This window comes from Pogona vitticeps, chromosome 6 (genome assembly GCF_051106095.1).
Source record: "Pogona vitticeps strain Pit_001003342236 chromosome 6, PviZW2.1, whole genome shotgun sequence".
Classification (NCBI taxonomy): domain Eukaryota; kingdom Metazoa; phylum Chordata; class Lepidosauria; order Squamata; family Agamidae; genus Pogona; species Pogona vitticeps.
In genome coordinates, this window is record NC_135788.1 from 94405589 (window position 1) to 94427710 (window position 22122).

At 40.9% G+C, this 22122-nt stretch overlaps 1 protein-coding gene and 1 long non-coding RNA gene across 12 annotated transcripts in view; one reads left to right on the forward strand and one right to left on the reverse strand.

Annotated features, from left to right (window-relative positions):
* STAT3 (signal transducer and activator of transcription 3) overlaps positions 1–22122 on the forward strand; it is a 45158-nt gene that overhangs the window by 12077 nt on the left and 10959 nt on the right. For 7 of the 11 annotated variants that reach the window (XM_073004283.2, XM_078377880.1, XM_078377879.1 and 4 more), the window contains exons 2-12: positions 6742–6883; positions 9351–9495; positions 14110–14208; positions 16029–16124; positions 16364–16445; positions 18065–18159; positions 18454–18605; positions 19189–19347; positions 19808–19900; positions 21065–21124; positions 21762–21791. In XM_073004283.2, coding sequence (XP_072860384.1) covers positions 6756–6883; positions 9351–9495; positions 14110–14208; positions 16029–16124; positions 16364–16445; positions 18065–18159; positions 18454–18605; positions 19189–19347; positions 19808–19900; positions 21065–21124; positions 21762–21791 — 1139 coding nt within the window. In that variant the 5' untranslated portion in view covers positions 6742–6755. Of the gene's footprint in view, positions 1–2292; positions 4512–6741; positions 6884–9350; positions 9496–14109; positions 14209–16028; positions 16125–16363; positions 16446–18064; positions 18160–18453; positions 18606–19188; positions 19348–19807; positions 19901–21064; positions 21125–21761; positions 21792–22122 lie in introns of those variants that run through there. The other 4 variants (XM_073004282.2, XM_078377877.1, XM_078377876.1 and 1 more) reach the window with 1 other exon arrangement.
* Positions 1363–3794, reverse strand: LOC144583652 (uncharacterized). The gene is made up of 2 exons (XR_013537563.1): positions 3666–3794; positions 1363–2218 (listed from the first exon to the last, which is right to left on the reverse strand). It is a non-coding gene; the product is annotated as an uncharacterized LOC144583652 (long non-coding RNA).

A 22122-nucleotide genomic window follows, 5' to 3' on the forward strand; every position in this document is an offset into this window, starting at 1 on the left:
CTTGGATGTCTTTGAAAGCAGGTTGGGCAAATTCATGGAGAACGTAACTATGAGAGGCAGTGCGCAGAGGATATCAGGTACTAGAGAGCAAGAGTTGGGGGTGCTGTTGCAGGCGTGTCCTGTTTAAATGCTTACCAGAGACATTTGACTGGTCACTGTGGGAGCAAAATATTGGGCTTGACAAATTGTTGGTCTCATCCAGAATGGCAGTTCTTAGGCTCTAAGAGTGAGCCAGGAATTTCAAAAGTATCATCACCATCATGTGCCGCCAAGTCAATTCTGACTTAGTGATCCTTTCCAGGGTTTTCCAGCTACTCAGAAGTGGTTTCCCATGCCTTTCCTCTGGGGGCACCCTGATACTGTGCAGCTTGTCCATGGCCACGCAGGCTGGCTCTAGACACCGTGGGAAATAGAACTCCCAGTCTCCAGCTGTGCAGCCGGATACCGAAACCACTAAGTTATTTTATTTTATTTTATTTATATCCCGCCCATTTGGTTTATCCAGCCAGCTCTAGGCCAGCTTATCCAGCCAGCTCCTTTCTTTAGATAGTTCTGGCTTAAAATACTGAATGTTTGGTGAGCAGCCACACAAAGAAAGGATGATAGTACCTCAAATCTACACAGACACATACCTCTTCCTTCATCTGTTCACCTCTTGGATAGTGTGTAAAGAGGCAGACATCTGACAGTGCATCCATCTCGATAGCCATGAGAATAATTAATCCAGGCTGGTATTCTTGGCAGGAATGGGTTAGCAAGAAACCTGAAATAAATTAAGACAGCATCCCAGAATTTCCTGCCTGGAGCATCTCAGACGGTTCTGGGAAGTCTGGTTGGGTTTTGCAGATTATGAGACATGCTGGAAACATAGCAACAGAATGGACTCATCATTTCCAGTCTGAGAGGTGCCTATATCAGGCATCTCCTTAATCGTGTCCTACGAGGGAGTTTGGGCTGGTGGGATGCCACAGACACTGGCGTTCCCCTGCCATTAGCAGGTGACCCTGGCCCACCCTGTACAGAGCATCTGACCATATCTGCCATCTTCTTGCAAAATGTCTGCTTTTTGCAGCAGAACTGAGTGCTAGACTGGATATGCCCTCAGTCTGACCCAGCCTGTCTGTTATTTTGAATAACTGCCATAGCAACCTGAGCAACCTTAGTAGCTTATCGTTCCCATTCAGCAGCTAATTAGATTGTGATGGCTAAATGTGTGAGCTGTGGCTTTTGTCCAGGACAGATTCAGGCCGTTTCCCTTTTCTGTCTGATACGTAAAGAGAACATTTCTGGAAATGGAAATGTTCTGGAAATGGCATGAACTCTTGTCACCCTAGCCTTGCAAACACAACATTCAGCCTTTCACAGCGTTAGAATCACTGTTCTTTATTAGCCACGGTTGATGTTGACTGAAGCCAGGGAGCGATTGAGGAGATGAAGGTTTGTCAAATAATTTTAATAGCAGTGCTGATATTTTGGAAATTTGTATCAGTTAAGAGCATTTGGTTGTGTAAAATTGTGGTAAATAATTCTAAACCTCCTTATCCCATCCCAACTTTCATTTTAATTTCAGGTTGATAAGATGATGTTCCAGCCTGAATTGTTTCATCATCCCCAAAACTGCTGTGCTGTTACCATCAGTTTCCTAATTTTAATTTAATTAATTAAACCATTTAAGCATTTCAGTATGTATTATTTAAAACTAAATTAATTAAAGCATTGTCACTCTCGTCTTCAGCTAGAAGCAACTCCTCAAGCAGTTTATATAAAAACCAAAGCACCCCCAACAGTTTATACATCATCAACAACCTTAAATTCCTCCCTTCAAGCTTACAGTCTGAAAAAGATACAAGAAATAAGTAAAAGCAAATAGGGAAGGAGAAGAAAAAGCAGAAAAATCTAGGAGTGAATTCTGAGTGCTTTAGGTGGATCTTGCTCCTATCAGCTTTGCTGCCGTTGTAATGCAGTCTTGGTGTTGATCATCCTGTCATGTCCCCTCATAATAAAAATGGTTTGGAGAGAGAAGGTGCCAGAAAAATTGTGTGTCCTTAGCAAAACCATTGGAAGTGCTCTGATGGAATGGATGCTGGATCAGGGGTTCTCACTTCTCCAAATGTTTTGGACCTTGGATTCCAGAAGCTCCAGCTAGCACCGTCAATGGCCAGGGATTGTGAGAGCTGAAAGTCCCAAACACTCAGGAGGCCTAAGGTTGAGGACCTTTCTGCAGGATGACAAGTGAAGGAGAGACAAAACCCAATGAAGCTGGCTTGTTGACAAGTTGGTGGTGGTGGTGCTTCTGATTTTTTTTAAAATTGGTTTATTGCAACATTTTAAAGCTGACCTTTCCAAGATAGTTTAAAATATGAAACCCTAAAGTTCAGAACTGAATTTCCACCATTTTAAAAAAATAAGCCAGTTATATGATCAAATAGCTAATTTAGTGTTTATTTCAGTAAAACCTTTTGAATTCGAAGGAAGACCAAATGTGGATTGGAGTGACTCAGTAGAAGAAACCATAGCCTTAAATTTGAAAGACTGTGAGGAGGACTGTTAATGTCAGGACCTTTTGGAACTCACTAATTAAGTCAGAAGCAGCTTCATAGCACACAAGAGCAACCACCACCACCTTTCAGTTATCTTGTGGGTTAGGCCACACTGTTAGTGCAGTGCTGCAGGTAGATGGGTGACATCTAGGTTTTTTTTGCCTAAGGCTTTGTAGAAAATTCTTAGTGAAGATGAAATTTGAACCAGGGACTTAGCTCATGTTTTTAAACCCTCCAATTCTCCTTACTTGCAGTTGTTCTGGAGAATAAGAAGTGGAGATTAATTTCAAATATTAGAATTTGAATAAAAAAAAATCAGTCATGGCCCAATAGCTCTGTGACCAGCCTAACCTGACTAATCGCCTCTAAACTGACCTTTTCTTTCCTGAGGGTTGCCTTCTGTTCTGTTCTTTTACCTCACAGAATCTAGTCCTGGTTTACCCAAAGAATGAGACAAGGTTCCCTCCACCACCAGCAGCCACACTGTTTTCCCAGAGCTAAAGAAATTTTGTTCTAATTCTCTAAGAAGGCAGGGCAGCAACATGTGAGACCTGGGAAATCCCTAACCAAATTTGACCTCAGCTAGGAACTGATTGCACCTCAGGAAAACTATTATCAGTTTTATCAGTTTAAGTTTTGCTGTCCCTGTGCTTTTCTTTTTCATATAGGGATATATAGCAGAAACAATGCTCTGACTCAGAGGACTGTTGTGACACAAGAAACAAAAAGAGTGGAGCACTTTGAATAGAGAGGGATTATTGAGAAAGAATATATTATCAAAAAAGGGAAATACATTTCATTGCAAATAAGGACCTACAACCAAATGTGGCAGTGTTATCATTGCTTTTACTATGGCAGAATGCTCCTGTTAATACTTGCTCCCAGGCCCAGATATCTACAATAGAATGGCATTTCAGGGCATCTTTAAGAAACGTATTTAAGATATACAGTCGACACCATCTTACTGGCATAAAGCAGCAATGTCTTGAAATGATTCTGAGTGAAAGTGAAAGAAGAAAGTGCCAAACAAGGACGGCAGCTGAACATTAAGAAGTTAAAAATCATGGCTACAGAAGAACTACACAACATTAACACTGACAATGAAGGAATTGAGATTTTGTATACCTTGGTTCAGTCGTCAATCCAAATAGAGACTTCAGTCAAGAAATCAGAAGACTGAGACTAGGAAAAGCAGCAATGAAGGAATAGAAAGGATAATCAACTGTAAGGATATCACTGGAGATGAAGGACAAGGTCATCCACATTCTTGTATTCTAATCACCATGTGATTAGCTGGACAGTGTGAAAGCTGGACAGCAAAGAAACCAGACAGGAAAAAAATTGTTTGGTGTGGGTGAGAGCTTTGTGGATACTTTAGACTGCCAGAAAGACAAACAAGTGGGTCCTAGATAAAATCAAGCCTGAAGTGAGCGAAAATGTTGAAGCTGAGGCTGTTCTACTCTGGGCATTTCATGAGAAGGCAGTATTCTCTGGGAATAAACCAATAATGATGGGAAAGATGGAAGGCAGCAGGAAAAGAGGAAGAGCAAATGTAAGATTGATTGACTCCCTAAGGGACACCACAGACTTGAGTTTGCAAGAGTTGGGCAGGACTATTGAGGACATAATATTTTGGAGATTGCCCATTTGTAGGGTTGCCATAAATCAGAGGCAACTTGATGACACATAACAAGAGGAGGAGGAGGAGGAGGAGGAGGAGGAGGAGGAGGAGGAGGAGGAGGAGGAAGAAGAAGAAGAAGAAGAAGAAGAAGAAGAAGAAGAAGAAGAAGAAGAAGAAGAAGAAGAAGAAGAAGAAGAAGAAGAAGAAGAAGAAGAAGAAGAAGAAGAAGAAGAAGAAGAAGAAGAAGAAGAAGAAGAAGAAGAAGAAGAAGAAGAAGAAGAAGAAGAAGAAGAAGAAGAAGAAGAAGAAGAAGAAGAAGAAGAAGAAGAAGAAGAAGGGTCTCAACTGGAGTAAGTTTAGGAATAAGGAACCTATTCTGAGAAAGTAATATTGTTGCATAGTCTTCCTTTCATAAGGCAAAGTATGTGGATATGATTTGCTCTTGAAGGAGCAGTTTAGAGCCAATGATTTTACCAGAAGGCTGCTCTTTATTTGTTGATATGGACCAAACCAGAATTTTTATACTCTCCTGATTGTTGGGTTTTTGATTATGGGGTCTGCCATAATGAGCAGTTGCGCTTCCATATTTACCAGTCATGGTAAGGCAACAATGTTGATTTGATGGGTCAATGTTGTTTGGTACTAAACTCTTCACTTTAGTCTTTGACTTTATATTGGTACTGAATGTATTAACAACTTGGGGAGAAAGAACTGGAAGAGCATTCAGTAACAACTTTTTGACCCTAATGGCCTCCAGATACCGTATTTTTCGCACCATAAGACGCACTTTTCCCCCACAAAACAGGGGGGTGAAAAGTCTGTGCGTCTTATGGAGTGAAGAAAACAGATTATATTTTCCTGTTTTCTTCTCCTAAAAATTGGTGCGTCTTATGGAAAGGTGCGTCTTATGGAGCAAAAAATACGGTATGTTTGGCTAGATCCCCCATTTTCTCCCACCAAAGTGGTCATTGGTCATTGGAGTGCTTATACATCTTCACTACTAGTGTTTGCTGATACCCAAAGAACAGCCTCTCCAAGTTCCTATGCCAGGTTTGGAATTTTTTTTCTTTATACCTGTGAACAGGGGCTCCTTCTCTTGGATTATCTCTACAACCAGCCAAGGCAAACAGCCCGAGTTCTCTTTTATACTGTGTCTGTGACTCTGCTAAAGCCAAGGCTGGCTACATAGTTCAGTGGTTAAGGTATCTGGCTGCAGAGCAAGAGGTTCGAAGTTTGTGTGCCTCCTACAAGTTGAGCCAGTCTGTGCAGTTATGGGAAAGCTGCACAGTCCCAGGGGGCCTTCAGAAGAAGGGAATGGTAAACCGCTTCTGAGTATTCTCTACCTGGAAAAATACTCTCACTGGAAAAAATTCTACCTGAAAAGGGTTGCCATAAGTCAGAATTGACTTGATACTGTACATGATTATTATATTATTTTAAAAGTAAAAATGATTTTGGTGACACACAACATCATTTACTTTGGTTATACTACACAAATCATGTGTCATTGCACTGGCCAGCAGTATATGTGGGTTTTAGACATTATGGCTACTACCTATTAAAATAATGAGCAAGTTAATAAACAAAAATTAGCATTATTGTTTTAAAAAGGCACAAAGGATAAAAAAAGTTCAGTGAACAAGGATAAATAAAATCCAAGAACAAGATTTCAAGTACTGTAGTAAGTTTTTTTCAGCATATAACTAGAAGTGTTCATTTTTCTTTTCAACCTTAAAATATAATTACTTACTTCAGGATTATAATTTAAACATTTTCTGTTATTTCTTTCTAACTAGATACTTGCTTTAACACTAGTACTAATAAGGCCATACTTTCATTCAGTCTTTCATTATACGCAGCTTCCTCACAAACCCAAGCCACATTCCAGTACACAAACGTCTGTTTGTTTGTTTGTTTGTTTGTTCCTTCCTTATACCTCAGGTCTCATTAAAGTACAGTACATAAGATATTTAACACAATGTAAAATTTAACAGTGTAAAACACAACATTAAAACATTAAAGCCATGTCATTGAAACTTTGGTAGGCCATGTTCCTCAGCCCTCAAATAGCGAAGTATGTTTTGACTTGGCTGATGCACTCCAGCACCAGTCAAGGCTCTAAGAGAGAGTATTCTATAGTTAGCGTGCCATTGCTGAAAAAGCCCTCCCTCATGTCTTTACGTACTGAATGGTTCTCAATGGTGGAGGACAGAGGAGTGTCTCTCCAGCAGATCTTAGTGACGCATGCAATGCAAAACCACCACAGTTGTATTGGTTGAGGCACTAGGAGTTCAGTTGGGGAAAGCTGACAAGGAATGTCATTCATAAAGTAGTAATATACATGTCTGAAGTTTTTCTTTTGTTGTAAGATTTTAGTTATACTTTTTACTACTTTTATGAGCACAGTTTGGAAAATTTGTTTTGGACTTTAATTCCCAGAATCTCCTAGCCAACATGGACATTGGTCAGTCTGGCTAGGAGATGGTGGTGTTTCAGCTTTACAGAATGTCAATGTTTCCAAGCTTGAATAATCAGAAGTGGCGGACTAACATTCTTGTAAAACCGCTTATATATTTCCAGAGTTGGCTGCCAAGATGGCCCAGTGGAACCAACTTCAGCAGCTAGACACACGGTATTTGGAGCAGCTCCACCAGCTGTACAGTGACAGCTTTCCAATGGAACTCCGGCAGTTCCTTGCACCCTGGATTGAAAGTCAGGACTGGTGAGCCATTTAAGTTTTCTTTATATATGCATCTTGTCTAGATTTGTTTGAGATCCTTCTTTCCTAGTAAAGCTCTTTAAAGCTCTTCATATCATCCTTGAAAGGGGGGGGGGGGCAGAATAGAAAGGAACATTTTGCTAGGAACAACTTACGTTGCATAGGGAAAAGACTGGAATTTTGACATTATTTGATTTGGAGTAGCTAGCCTATCTTTTTTCCAGGGATTTTCAATAAAATAGGTGAGTTAATCTATTTCAGCATTATTAAAAGAAAGTTACATGGTATCTTTAACACATTTTTTTAGCATGAGTGTTCATCGATTACACTTATACTTGAAAAGTAGCTTTCAGTGCACAAATAAATGTGTTGAAATACCACAATGTTCTTTATTTCCTCAGGAAAGCAGTCTTGCCCAAACAGATAGTGGCCTAGAGATGAAACATTTATTGTTCTGTGCAAATTGTGGCCTTCTAGATATCATTGGACTCCTGGGTGCCACGAGAATACCCAACGGTGAGGGAAGGTGAAAACTTCCCTCACATATGGTCAGGTTCAATTATAAAGTGATACCCAATGTGGTTGAGTGGCTTGAGAGATAAACTAGGACTTTGGAGATCTGAGTTCAAATCCAAACCCAGCCAAGGAAACTAGGGAGTATTGGGTTAAAATTGATAAACATGTCACTTACCGTGAAAGTCATTTTAGGGTCACTATAAGCTGGTTCTGACTTAATTGCACATGATACCATCTGGTATTTTAAAATCAGAGTAAGATATTTCTTTGGATTACATATATCAGAGTCCCTCAGCCAGTATGGCTGCTGGTTGCAGATTCATGAAGGTTGTAGTCAAAAATGGAGTTTTTCCAAGCTTTGCATTTTCTATCGAGGGCTGTTTTCATTTGGAGTACTCTGTCAGGGTGAGAGATGGACAAAGCTACACCAGAAATGGGCAGTGCCAATTTTCTTCCTCCCTCAGCCTTCATTCTCCTCCCCACCCAGCTGTCTGGGGACTCCCATGGGGATAGAAACAGATAATTGTTAGGGGTATGCTGTTTCATATTTTTGGACTGCAACTCCCAGAATTCTCCAAGCAGAATTCTGGGAGGTGTAGCCCAGAAACAGAAGTCTACAGACCAGCTGACTTTACTGCCATCAGTGTCTTTGTTGGTCTGTAAAAACAAGGAAGGTGCCCCAGTGCTACTTGGGAATCACAGGTCTTCCTGGGAGTTCTTCAGGAGGCAGTCTCAATGGATCCTAATGGGCAACATTGGGGCGGTAGTCCAAAAACATGGAAGAGCATACCTTAAGAATTGATCAAAATTTGGCAAAGCCCTCAGGAACTAAATAGAATTGTATTTGTAGAGCGGATGTGACCTGTTGATGCTCTGGATCAGTGATTCAGAGCCTTTGACCCTCCAAATATTTTATACCATAACTCTTGACTATCTAGTGTGCTGGCTGGTGGAGCTTTGGGATGTTGAAGGCCAAAACATCTAAGAGGACTGAAATTTTAAACACCGATGTGCAGTAAACTCACAGAAATAGTTCCCACAAAGATGTGTTGGAATCAGAATACCCTCTAATTTTCAGCCCTGCTGGGCGAGACTCCGCCTCTCTCTTGAGCGACTCCACTCCCCCCACGCACAGGGTTCCACAACCGGAACCTAAGGGGTTGAGTGTGATCCCTGCACAGAGGAGGAAGAAAGCTGCGCGGAGGGAGGCAGAGATGCACGCATGCACCCCACTTAGAGGGAACTTTGGTTGCAATGTATCTCCTGTTCTTCCTAGTTAATTCTGACTGGGAATGGTAAGAGTTATGGTCCTATACTCTTGGTGGGCACAGTTTTGATGGTGGCTCTTTGAGATGTTTATAAACCATCAGACTCTTTTTCTCCGTTATTTTCTTCTGGCTGACATCTTACGACATTTCTCGCTCCCCCCCCCCCCAAATGCAATGAAACCGGTGGTTGAAACAGTGGTTGAAACCTTTTTTTTTACTCTTTTCACTTTGTGGGTGTTGGCCCTTGAGTTCCCAGGATTATGTTTACAAAGCCTAGCTGGAAATTCACTGAAACCTTTTTTCTATTTTGAAAACATAGAGAAAATTGCTGAGTTAATTGTGCTTCCTCGTTCTCTAATGGGGAATAACATTTATTTGTCAGAGAGGAAATTCTTGACCTTAAACATCATGCTCTAAAGACTTTCCAAAGAGACAAAGATGTTAATCTGGTGCAGGAGGAAAATGAAAGTCCTCTTATACTTTAACAAATAACAAATGTATTATAGCATTCATTTTGAGGAACTATAGCTCACTTCATTAGATGCAGTAGCCTATGAAAGTCATGATATAATAATACATTTGCCTTCTAAGGTGCCACAGGACTCTGGATAGTCTTTGTTTTAAAGATTGTTACTACAAATTTGTTTTTCGCTTTCCTGTGGTTTCTGCTCCCTCAATTTCTACAGGGCCTATGCTGCCAGCAAGGAATCTCATGCCACACTGGTGTTCCACAACCTCTTGGGGGAAATTGACCAGCAATACAGCCGCTTCCTCCAGGAATCAAATGTTCTTTACCAGCACAACCTGCGCCGGATCAAGCAGTTCCTGCAGGTGGGAATAACTGGCAGATTTTGGTATTTGGAGGTCTTGTGTCATGCAGCTCTTTGCCCTCCTCAGCCCCAGATAGTAGAAGCCTGAGATGGGAGGCACTTCTGAACTGTAGGAATGATGGTATTTCGAACTCCCTCCCACAGGAGGCCAGACTGGCCCCATCGTCATTGTCCTTCTGCAAGCAGGCAGACTTTTCTCTTCAGGCAGGCTATCCCTGAGTGACTGGCCACCTCAGTGGGGATTTTAAATGGATTATTGTACCTTACTGCTTTGAATGTGTTTTGGTGTTGTGTTTTTTTGGTATGGTGTTTGTTTGAGGCTTTTTAGTATTTGTATACTCACTGTTGTTAGCTTTCAGCATTGTCTTTCAATGATGTAATCCATGTTGGGTCTTTTTAAGGAGAAAGATGGGGTAAAAATGTTTTAAATAAATAAATCCAGAAGCACCAGAAAGAGAAGCTACTCCCTTGTGCGCTGACCTGTCTCTGGAGTTGCACTTGATTCCAGGCTGAATACTGATTGTTCCATTTACCAAAATTTGAAGTAGCAGATGAATTACTGCTGTTAGCAATCTTAGAATTTTAGAGAGGGCTTGAGAACTTTCATGAGTTTACTTCTTCACAAACGTTCATAAATTTACTTCTTCATAATAATCCCAGTAACAGTTCTGTAAAACAGATTTGCATTACAGTGGTGCCCCACATAGTGACGATAATCTGTGCAGCAAAAATCATCGCTATGCAGATTCGTCGCTATGCGAAAATAAAAAACCCATAGGAATGCATTAAAACCCGTTTAATGCGTTCCTATAGGCAGAAAACTTACCTTTAAGTGAAAATCCTCCATACGGCCGTCATTTTCGCTGCCCGGTAATCGAGGAATCCAGGCGAAAACACAGCGGGCGGCCATTTTTTTTACCCGGCGGCCATTTTAGAACCGCCGATCAGCTGTTGGGAAATTATCGTTATGCGAAAATCGGTAAGTGAAACTGCTTACCGATCATCGCAAAGTGATATTTTCCCATTAAAAACATTGCAGTGCGATTGCAAAAACATTTGCAAAAAATCATCGCTATGGGGATTCGTTGTTAAACGGGGCGCCCGTTAAGCGAGGCACCACTGTACTATCATTGTATATTTTAAATATCAAGAGACTGACACAGAGAGGGGAAAAGAGAAATCCCCATCTAGTGAGCTGCTCACAGAAGTGTACTGATGAGAGAACACAAACATGAGATCTGGAAGATGTACATTCTAACCCCTCCTGGATCAAGAAATGCAGTGGATGACTTCCAGCCTGATCTACCTCACAGGGTGGTTGTGAGGTTAAAGTGGGAACCATGTATACCACCTTGAACTTATTAGAGAAAAGGATGATTTAAAAGCCTTAAACTCTCCATGTGCATACCATTTGGTCTTGGCTTAAGATCTCGGGAAGAAGCTAGTGACTAATTTCCTGTTGCACAGATTCTTAAGAAAGTATTCATTGTTCCTTAGCTTTGGATACCTCTATTACAATTTCCTAGGAAAAACTGAGGTGTCTTATAATTTAGAGCTGCCTCCTCTATATTGTATGTTGTGAGGCTAAAATGTTGAAAGGCAGAACTCTGTATGTTGCTGCCATTGGTTTACTGGGAGAAAGATGGGATATAAACGTGACCATCATTATTACCGCTGTTGCTGTTGTAGGTATTGATTTGAAGAACATGTGGCTGTCCGAATGTGGTTGGACTTCAGCTTCCATCAGCCCTAGCCGTAAGATCCAGTGACAAGGGGTTGTGGAAGCTGGAGTCCCAAAAATATCTGGAGGACCACAAATGGGCCAGCTATAAAATAAATACATAAAATGCATGAGAGGCTTCCTCATTCCAGCTAGGCCTTTCATATGCCATCCCACACTCAACTAGGCTAATTGAGAATCTGAAAATTTGATTTTATATTGTTTCCTGCATCATGGCAAGAAAATGTGAATACAATATCACAGTCTGTAATTTAGTACCTATAATTAGTGACTTGGAAGGGAGTTTTTAATAATACAGTATTACATTTTAAAAGTAATGTAAAAAGCAAGGAGAGAGTCAATTTACAGATGAAACGTTTCCAATTTACTTTAAAATGCTACTTTCAGAGAGTATATGAAAGCATTTTGAGAGTAACTTCATGAGGTTATGCTGTTTACTTATGAATCATAAGTAAAAAGAAAGTAAATTATGAGAAGAGTAAGATACAGTACCAGAAATGTATAACAGATTACCTTTTCAACATTGCAACAAGTACAGTAATGAAAACAGGTAAAGTCTCAAAAATTGCCACAAGTAATGGAAACAAATGACTTCTAAAAATAAATTTTCCAAGCTCTGTGTGAGACCATAATGAGGTATTCTTTTCTCCATGTCTACTCCCCCATCCCTGTACTCACACTTTATTCATGTCACAGAGAAAAATCTTTTCCAGGGTCTAGCAGCTATTGGATCTCCTCCAAGGGAGGTCACTTGTGCAGCCTGGGTTTTTGTTTTAATTGAGATTCCATTGCAGGAGAACAGCCCTTATGATCAAGGAGATGCACCCACTGCAGTTTCCAGCATTTAACTACCACCAACAGCTGGAAAGAGATGAGGGGATTGAGAGGGGGGGCTTCAATCTAAGCTACTCCCTCCACTTTTGTTTCTGACAACACTAGTTTCTTAGTGTTCTGTCAGACCCCATCATATACCAGCATATTTGATGGGTATTTTATTCTCATTGCACAGAGCAGAATACAGATCCTTTGCAGCCATCAGAATATTGATTGTGGTTTCCTGGAGGGTTATAAAATGCATAGTAATAAGCAGGTTATCGCAAAAGCACCTTACAGTGCAAGGAGACAAAAGAAAAACATAAAGTTGAAACAGAGTGCTGCAAACATCTTGTTCTCCTCTTTCTGCAGGATGCTTGTATGAGCGTGTATACCACCTCCACCCACCATACCTTGTGATAGATTTTAATTGTTAACTTAGAATTCAAAGTGGATGCTGCAGAATCTTGAGATGTCCAGTGACTTTTTTAAAAACAGGAATTGCCAGTTTTTAGCTTTTATGGATATTTTTGACTGGTTTTTTGTTTGTTTAGACTTTGGTGTAGAGATAGATTTGCATGAATGTCTACATTTGGAATATATCTTCCTTTCTCTTTCTGTGTCCTGCTCCCTTGTCCCCAGTACTCCTGTGGTGTCATTGGCACTCAGGACCAAACAACTACAAACTTTCTGGCTTCTATTTTGCAAGCTGAGCTAAGAAGTTGAATCAAAAGCACATTTGCTTAGCTCATCATATTCAAGTTGCAAAACAAGAATGCGGAACTTGGAACATCAGTCTTCTATACCAGTTTAGATGCAGTTAGAATTACATTTATTACCTTTATTACAATTGGAATATTTTAACATCCTGAATTTTCCCGTTTATATGAATTCTCAGAGTAGCTTCCAGAAAGCTTAAAATAATAAAAAACAGTGAAAACTGTACACTGTTTTAGGTAGCAATGCAGGCATAGTCCTCTGATATTAAAAACAGAAGAGCTAGAAGCCTGTTTCGCTTAAAGTTTGCATAGCTTGCTGCACCTAATTGCAGCTAATTGATAAGGTTCTGGGTCATGTCTCAATCGTGTGTCTGGCCTTGCATGCAGTTGTGCAACTGAGATGTGCTTCAGCAACTTATCAGTTAGGTGCAAATAGCTGTGGGAGGTTACACAAATCTTACATAAACAACATTAGGATTCCGGACAGCTAAAAATAGCATAGAAGTTGCAACAAACCACATAGATTTGAGGGACTGATTTAACGATTTTTCTGTTTTTGGGGTGAAACCAGGTCATACCTCTTGTTGGCAACTGTGTGGATAGGCTAGTGAAGCAATATTTCTGTCCCCTTCCTCCCCTCTTTCTGTTTGTATACACACAACACACCATGGCACCACTAAGCCTGGGATAATCTGAAGAAAGAGTAGGCGATATCTTTCCATTTGAGCAGACTGTTCAATTTCTGATCAGGTTCTAAGGAGCTATGTTTGGGGTGGGGTGGGGGTGGGAGGTGTCACATGCAAAAAAAGTGGAACCAATACCATGAAAACTGTTTTAGCTTAGACCTCTGAATTGCTAGTAAGTATGAGGCGGGGGGAGGGGAGGGCATATTAAAACATTGGAATATGGAAAAACTTGCACCAAAGCTGGAAAGCCCACATCTTGGAGAAGGTGGAATTCAAGGATGGGGCTTCTCCACCGGTTATCTCAAGAGGTGGTATGAGAGCCTTTCTTGAGAGGTTAGCTGCTGAGTCTTGAGCTCACGGCGTGGGCCATGCCAGGCTTAATTTAACTTTTATGATGACATCCTGTAGGACATAAATTCATGGGTGCTCTTGTTAGGCATCTGAATCCGAAACTGGCACCACATGGCGTTTACACAGCATGCCTCTGCCACTCAAGGAAAAGGAACAAAATACCCCATTGCCCTATTCCTTAAATTAAGGTTCCCCTCCCCTCCCAGTTGGCTTTAGTGTCCCCTTTCTCAAGCCCAGGCCTGAAAGACTGAGCCATTCTATCATAATTCTTTGGGGATTAATTTGTTTTCTGCTTCTCTTTACAGAGCAGGTACCTGGAGAAACCAATGGAAATTGCCCGCATTGTAGCCCGTTGCCTATGGGAAGAGAATCGGCTGCTGCAGACCGCAGCCACAGCAGCACAGGTGAGAGGAGGTTGCTCTGGTTGGTTTGCCATGTGCTATTGTCATACTTCGCTGTAAGGTCTTTTCTAGCCATGGGAGTGTAAAAGCAAAAACCATCTGGACTGTATGCGTGCGAGCCCATCATGATAACATCTGGGTGCCATGAGCTCCTCCCTCTAAGAAATATAATGTTGAAGGAGTGATACTCTGGCCCCACACTTTCTTAACGAATCTGTGACTGTGTGTCAGGAAATGCTGCCTTCTGGCTAAGGTAGCCAGCTGTGCCAGACAGGTTAGTGCATGCTGCTGCACCTCGAGAGGTTTCATTTCTGTCTATCGCTTCATTTTCTCTACTCAGGTCTGGCTTTACATGCAGTCTTTCAAAATGTACTCCTGGTAGAGAAAGCAAAGTGGTTGAATCCAATGCAATTTATAGACATTGCCCTTCTGCACATCAGCCTCCCCCAAAGTATCCTCATGTTTTCTCTTGCAGAGAATAGCATAGGCCATGTTGGCTGAGGAGGATGGGAGCTGTAGTCTGGCTCTTTGGTGCATCTCAACCTGTTCTAGGAATGGGTTGGTGGAACTGACGTTATCAGGTGCTGCTTGATTTCAGATAGGTTCCAAATATGCCTCTCTCTCTGAAAACTAGATGCTAACCAGATGTTTCTACAGACTCAGGTAAAAGTATTGCTCTGAAGCAGGCAAGGTCCAACTGTATGGAGAATAGTACAGACTGTTTGCCAAAAGCATTATGAAATACTTTCAAAATGCCTTTTTGATAGATACTTAGAAGCATTCAATCCAAATGTTAACAAGATCATATTTCTTTTCTATTCCTGAGCATTAATGACTTATTCTTTTTTTACAACTCCCACAGAGACATGAATACAGTAGTTAAGAAAATTGAAATAGAATCAAAGTGTTATGTTAAGCATCCCTTAATCTGTTTAGAAAAGATACTGAAGAAATGAGAACTGTATGAAACAGTTGCATTTTGAAATCTACAGTAGCAGACTGATGAACTTACCCACGAGATAACTACTAATCTTCATAATTTTTTCCAGATAAATATCACATAGGATTATAATTTGGATTACAATTTGGGAAACATGGAAAGCAATAACCAGAATGCTTCCCTTCTCAAAAAGAAAAAATGTCCGTGTGGAACGATGAGTGAAGGAATGTAAAAATCAGTGTTCCAAGAAGGTTTATAAAAATCCAGGAGGAAAAAAATAAAACGATTAAACTTTGCTAATTTGCATTTGAACAGAAAGAATATTCCTTCTTCTTAATTAAAGGATATTTCAAAAAGAAAACAAACCAGATAAACTTCTTGCTTATTTACCGAAAATGAGCTAAGTAGTAGTTTAGTTCAACTGCTTTAAAAAGATACCACACCCCACATAACTGTAGGAATTCATGACCCTATGCTTAGAAGTAAGATCCTTTAAGGGTCAGTGGTCAGTGGAGTTTATTCCTAGGTAGGGTGGTAGGGGAATGTAACTTTTACACATTGTGATACTGTACTTAGATGTATGACCCATGAAGGTTAATGACCCACACATTATCTCTGAATCTTTTAATAGTACTATTTAATCGTATCATATTAGATCATTAATTCTGCTATAGGTGAGCTGTATTGTGTTTCCGTATAAATTATAGTAATAATTTCTAAATGTGCAATCTATATATAACAGTTAGCACATGCAGATTTGATGCATATCTGTGCCTTTCATGGACCCTTTTTTTAAAAACATATGAATAAGTGGCTGTCTTTGTGTAACCATTTTTTAAAAATGGTTTTCTTGTCTTCTCCCTTTCCCCCCACTTTACTGCAGCAAGGCGGGCAGGCAAACCACCCTACAGCTGCAGTTGTGACAGAGAAGCAACAGATGCTGGAACAACACTTGCAAGATGTAAGAAAGAGGGTGCAGGTAAGTGGAAGAGAACCACATCTTTGTTTCCCTTCTTCCCAGTTTTCAAACTGTATCAGTGTTGCATCAGAGCTTAGAAGTGTTAATTTCAGGACCTAACACCTCCCAGTAACTACCGGTTAGCAGAGCTGAAGTTCATACTGGCTGCCGGTGGCGGTGGTGCTGGGAAAGTCTGAGATTTGTGCTTCAAACATGTAACTGGCCCCGGCTCTGTGAAATTTTCCTTGTTTTTCTTGCAGGACCTAGAGCAAAAGATGAAAGTGGTGGAAAATCTCCAGGATGACTTTGATTTCAACTACAAAACCTTAAAGAGTCAAGGCGGTAGGTGGAAGCTTCTTAGAAATGTTTGGCAAAATGAAGGATATTATCCATCATGGTCTCTTCACTGCTGAAGAAGAGGGAAAACAACTTTCTGGACGTACATGTTCCAGAGCCCTCCAGCTAGCATAGTTAGTGCTGATAGAAGGATGTCTGGGAGTGGCACTCAAAAACCAGTTTAGAGCAAGCATCAAGGGGGGAAAACCCTAAAACTATAAGGGAAAACCACAGAGAAACAGAAGCGTGTAGGGACCAATTTTTCTCTATTCCCCAAAATATTTTATAAGAGATCACAGATGAATAGTTTTAAAGCTGACTTAACCAAATCTTCTATTGGATGTGAAGAGGATAAAACAGTAAAAGGAATGGGAAAGCAAAACACACCCACCCCTCATTTTTATATGCAGAAAAAGTTAAGGTGGTCAAGGTGTTAAACAGGAACAAGTTGCTTATTTATCAGGAGAATGATTAGGCTGATAAGAATGATTTTGCTGGAGGTGTTGAAAAACAGAGTTCTGCTGTCCTGACCTTACTGGGGTGTGTGGTGGGGAAAGGGATGTAAATGTCACCATTATTACTACAGCTGCTGTAGTAGTTACTGATTTGAAGAACTTGTGGCTGTCCAGGTATGATTGGACTTCAACTTAGGGAAGCCAGCATCTAACAATATCTGGAGTACCACAAATGGGCCGCTTCTGTCAACTCTGCTGTTGTTGTTCACAGGCTTATATACCTGTTCATTTACTAATGAGCCATTGTCAACTTTGTACAAAACAAGGCTTCAAAGAGAAATTGCTGAGATATACAGATACTGGAGACTCATTTAAAAGGACTGATTATTAGTCATAGAATCTTTATTCTATAAGGCCATCAAGTTCAACCCCCTGCTCAATGCAGGAATCCAAATCATAGCAAATCTGACAATGGCTGTCCAATTTTCTCTTGAATGCCTCCAGCGTTGGGGTGCTCACCACCTCTTGTGGTGGTTCCATTGTTGTATGAGTAACAGTTAAGAAGTTTTTCCTGATATTCAGTCTAAATCGGGCTTCCTTTAGCTTGAGCCCATTATCATGTGTCCTGCACTCTGGGATGGTCAAGAACAGGTCCTGCCTTCCTCTGCATGATTACCTTTCAAGTATTTGAAAAGTGCTATCATATCTCCCCTAGTCTTCTGAGGCTAAACATGCCTAGTCAAGAGTCCTTAACTTATTACCAAGTGTGAAATGCCACATTGATTCACACAATTTGTCACTTGTATCCTCTATGCTAGTCACGACCTGATAGCCTATTCCTTCATTAGCTAACCATTGTCAGTTCGTTCACTAGTGACAATTTACACATGGCCTCATGACCTATCAGGTCATGAGACCATGTATAAATATGACAGTCATATAGTTTCTGTCTTGTGTCTGAGGAAGTGGACTTGATCCATGAAAGCTCCCATTAAAATATAGCAGCTAGTCTGTAAGGTGCCACAATGTTTTTGTTTCTTGTTTTTTTGCTTTTTTAATTTTTTTTTTAGATGTGCTGATAAAATAAGTGTGCAGGGGAAGAATCCAGAGAATTACAAGGCCTTCTGAAATAGTAAGAAAGCTTTTTATCTCTCTCTTATGGATCTTTAGACATGCAAGATCTGAATGGAAATAACCAGGCAGTGACACGACAGAAGATGCAACAACTGGAGCAGATGCTGTCAGCGCTGGATCAAATGCGGAGGGTAAGGGTCATAGTGAGAAAGACCATTGTAATCAAGAGGACTCAGTCATGCCCAGACAATTTAGTTGCTCTCAGTGGGACTCTTACATCTTAAGTCTGAATGAAACCAATTGTATTTAAGTTGATATGGGTTGATGCAAAATCATTGTATGTCTGGTGTGTGTGTGTGTGTGTGTGTGTGATATGCACAATATAGTTTCACGATATTTACAAAGCAGTGAGTATGAAGGTAAAAGCAAGATGCTAATATGAAACGAGAGGGAGCCCTCAGCATGCTTGTTTTTGCCCCACCTAGGGAATTGTGAGTGAGCTGGCTGGGCTCTTGTCAGCCATGGAATACGTGCAGAAGACGCTGGTGGATGAGGAGCTGGCAGACTGGAAGAGGAGGCAGCAGATTGCATGCATTGGTGGCCCGCCCAACATTTGCCTTGATCGCCTCGAGAACTGGTGAGAGCAGAGCAACCTGGCTGCCCTTCCTTCTCCCAGCCATTTAACCCATCTTCTTTCCATGAAGTTACAAAAAGAGAGTTAATTTCCTTTCTGATTCACTCCAAATCATATGAACTACTGGGTACAGAGTAGTACCCCACTGTCAAGAAGAGAGAGAAGGCAGAAACAAACACAGTCTTCTTATAGGCTCTGTAATGAAGTCCTTTTGCCACTTGCTATGGCAGGACGTTTCTGAATAGCAAGAGGAAGAGACACAACCCTCAATTCTTTGGAGAGCAGGAAGTATTGGGCTTAACTCAGTGGCAGAGAATCTATAACCCTCCCCCCTCCCTGATATTATTGGCCTATAGGTGCCATCATCCAAGACCCAATAATCATGCAACTGAGCCCAAAAATGTTTCGAGGGCTGTTGGTTACCTACCCCTAGACATAGGTGGATTGATGGCCCAACCGATAATTTTGATGTCTTTCCGAAATAAGTAGAAGCCACATCTATTCCAATGTAAGGTTGAGCTGAGGCCTCGTTGATGTTACTGTGCATGTATATGTGTGAGATCACATCTCTTCTCCTTTGTTCTAGGATAACATCCCTGGCAGAATCCCAACTTCAGACACGCCAACAGATCAAGAAGCTGGAGGAGCTCCAGCAGAAGGTCTCGTATAAGGGTGATCCCATTGTCCAGCACCGACCCCTGCTGGAGGAGCGCATTGTGGAATTATTCAGGAATCTCATGAAGAGGTATTGCCTGCCATTCCTCAGTGTATTATGATGATGGGTGCTTTAATGGTGTGTGAGTAGGGATGGACAGACCAGTATTACTTCAAGCCCATTATAGTTCCACCTGCGTTTATTCATTAGTTTGTTCTATCCAAAACCTTCAACTATCTACCATTTTGTGCTGGCCTTGTATGCATTTTGCTCTAAACTACACATTCTTTCAGGCATTTTAGCCATCAGATATTTTAATCCAAATAAACATAGCAAAAAAGATTGGAGAAATGAGCTCCCCCCAAAAGAGCTTTTCTTCATATTAATCTAGGGAGTACAAATCAGATTGATTCATTATTTAGATGCAAGCAGAATGAAATCTTTGAGTGTCCTTAGGTAAATGTATACACCCAGAAGCTATTTTTAAGATTTTGAAAATAAGTTGGTCCTACCCACCGCCCATTCTCATCCCTGTCCTATTTCTTTGCAGTGCATTTGTGGTAGAGAGGCAGCCATGTATGCCCATGCACCCAGATCGCCCATTGGTTATCAAAACTGGGGTACAGTTCACAACGAAAGTGCGGTGAGTAATTGGCTGTGTATAAATTCAGAGTCGGGGAGATTACTGATGCTGAACTGTATGTAAGCTAGCCGTATAATGTTGCATTCAAACAACTGTAGACCTACATTTTGTAATCTGTGTAAATTGTCTTGATTCCCACCCCAACCCCTGCCCAAGTATTTTGTTTTTGCCTGCTTTGTGTGAAGGCACAAAGCAATGCAAACATATTTACAAACCTATTGGTTTTTCTGCAAGTGCTGAAAATTCAAGGATACTGTACCAGGTGGGATACAAATACTGTAAATAAATGTAAATCATTCAATCCATAGAAGCAGCTTGCTTTTTGAAGCAAGGAAAGATGGTCTTATGCCACTATTCCCTTATGACTACACCAGCTTTGTCTGGTTCTGGAAGCTAAACAAGGTTGAGATTGTGTATTTCTTGGATGGAGGACCACCAGGGAATACCAGTGATCTCCAGAAAGGGAAAGGAAAGAATCCTGCCTGAAACCTTGGAGAGCAAATGCCAGTTCTTCTGTGTATACATTGATCATGCTAGAGTAGACAGACCAGCGGGTTGACTCAATAGAAAGTGTGTGTGTTCTGTGCCAGGGAGTCAGAACCAACTTGTAGTGACCCTAATGGGGCTTTCAAGGTAAGTGAGATATTTAAGGAGTGGCTTTACCAGTTCCACTCCCTCTGTGAGTTTCCATGGCCAATGAGGATTCGAACCCTGTTCTCCAGAGTCCTAATCTGTCAGTCTATCCACTACACCACACTGGGAATATTAAGGGAGCTTCCTGTTTTCCTATCAGGTTCTCAAGATTCTGAACTGACCCTAAATATAAGAATGCAGAGTGCAACAGAGGGGATCACGGGATAGATGTTGCTCACAATGAAGTCTTTCTTCTTGAAGATTGGCATTACACGATGAAAACTAGTTTCAGTTAAAATACTTCTTCTTCTTCTTCTTTTCCTGCTCCTCCTGCTCCTCCTCCTTCCCCCCCCCCCATGTGTTGGCCAGTAGGCAGACAAGTGCTCAAATCGTGTTCCCTCCAACTCAGCCCAATCTGGAGCTAATAAAACAGCAGATAAAATGTGTGTTGTATTCACGTGCATGGGTATCAGGGAACGGTGGCAGTAATTAGCATCTTCAAAAAGCTAATAGATCCTTTGGCTTTGGCAGGTTACTGGTTAAATTTCCTGAGCTCAACTACCAGCTGAAAATCAAAGTCTGTATTGACAAGTAAGTGCAAACAACTTTTTTTTAAAAAGCTATGTGAGACTGAAAGATGTCCTTCAGCAGCAAGCCTTTTCTGATTTTTGGCTTACACAATACAAACAAGTTCCATATGAGCCTACCCAGCAGTTAAGACCTAGCCAGGGGGCCCTTTTGAAAGAGCCATCCCTCAAGGAGGTAAGAGAGACAGCTTGTAGACAAAGGGCCTTTTCGGCAGCTGCCCCCAGACTATGGAATGCCCTCCCGACTGAGATTCGCCTGGTGCCAACGATGACATTTTGGCGCCTGGTCAAAACCTTCCTGTTCCAGAAGGCTTTTAATTGAAATAACATCAACTGTGGGTCCTGATGGCAATTTTTAGAGTATCTATTTTAATTGTATTTTAATCATTTTATCTTTTATTGTATTTTAATTTAATTTTAATTGTTGTAAGCCGCCCAGAGACCTTTGGGTAGAGTGGGCGGCATATAAGTTAAACAAATAAACAAACAAACAAATAAATAAACAAACAGATAAATAAATAAATAAATAAATAAATAAATAAATAAATAAATAAATAAATAAATAAATAAATAAATAAAATAACCTTTATTTCCAGTTTGTCCTTATCTGACTGTATTTTCCTTTTCTTCTCCTTCTGCAGGGATTCTGGTGAAGTGGCTGCCCTCCGGGGGTATGTTCGAGGCACTGCACTCTCTGACATCTATAAGATAACACTCCCGATTCCCCAAATTTTCCTTCCCATATTGAGGCTTGGGTTTTGTCTTTAAAGGGGTGATTATTTTAAAGCAGTGCTTTCAACCTTGGATCCCCAGATGCTGTTGGATTACAATTCCCAGAAATCTTGGCCAGCAAAGCCAGTGGTGAAGGCTTCTAGTCCATCTGGGGACCCAAGGTTGGGAACCACTGTTTTAAAGGTTTAAACAAAGAGGAGGAGTAAGGAAGAGAGCACTTGCTCTGCCACAACCCTAAATTAATTAATTAATTAATTTAATTTGTACAGG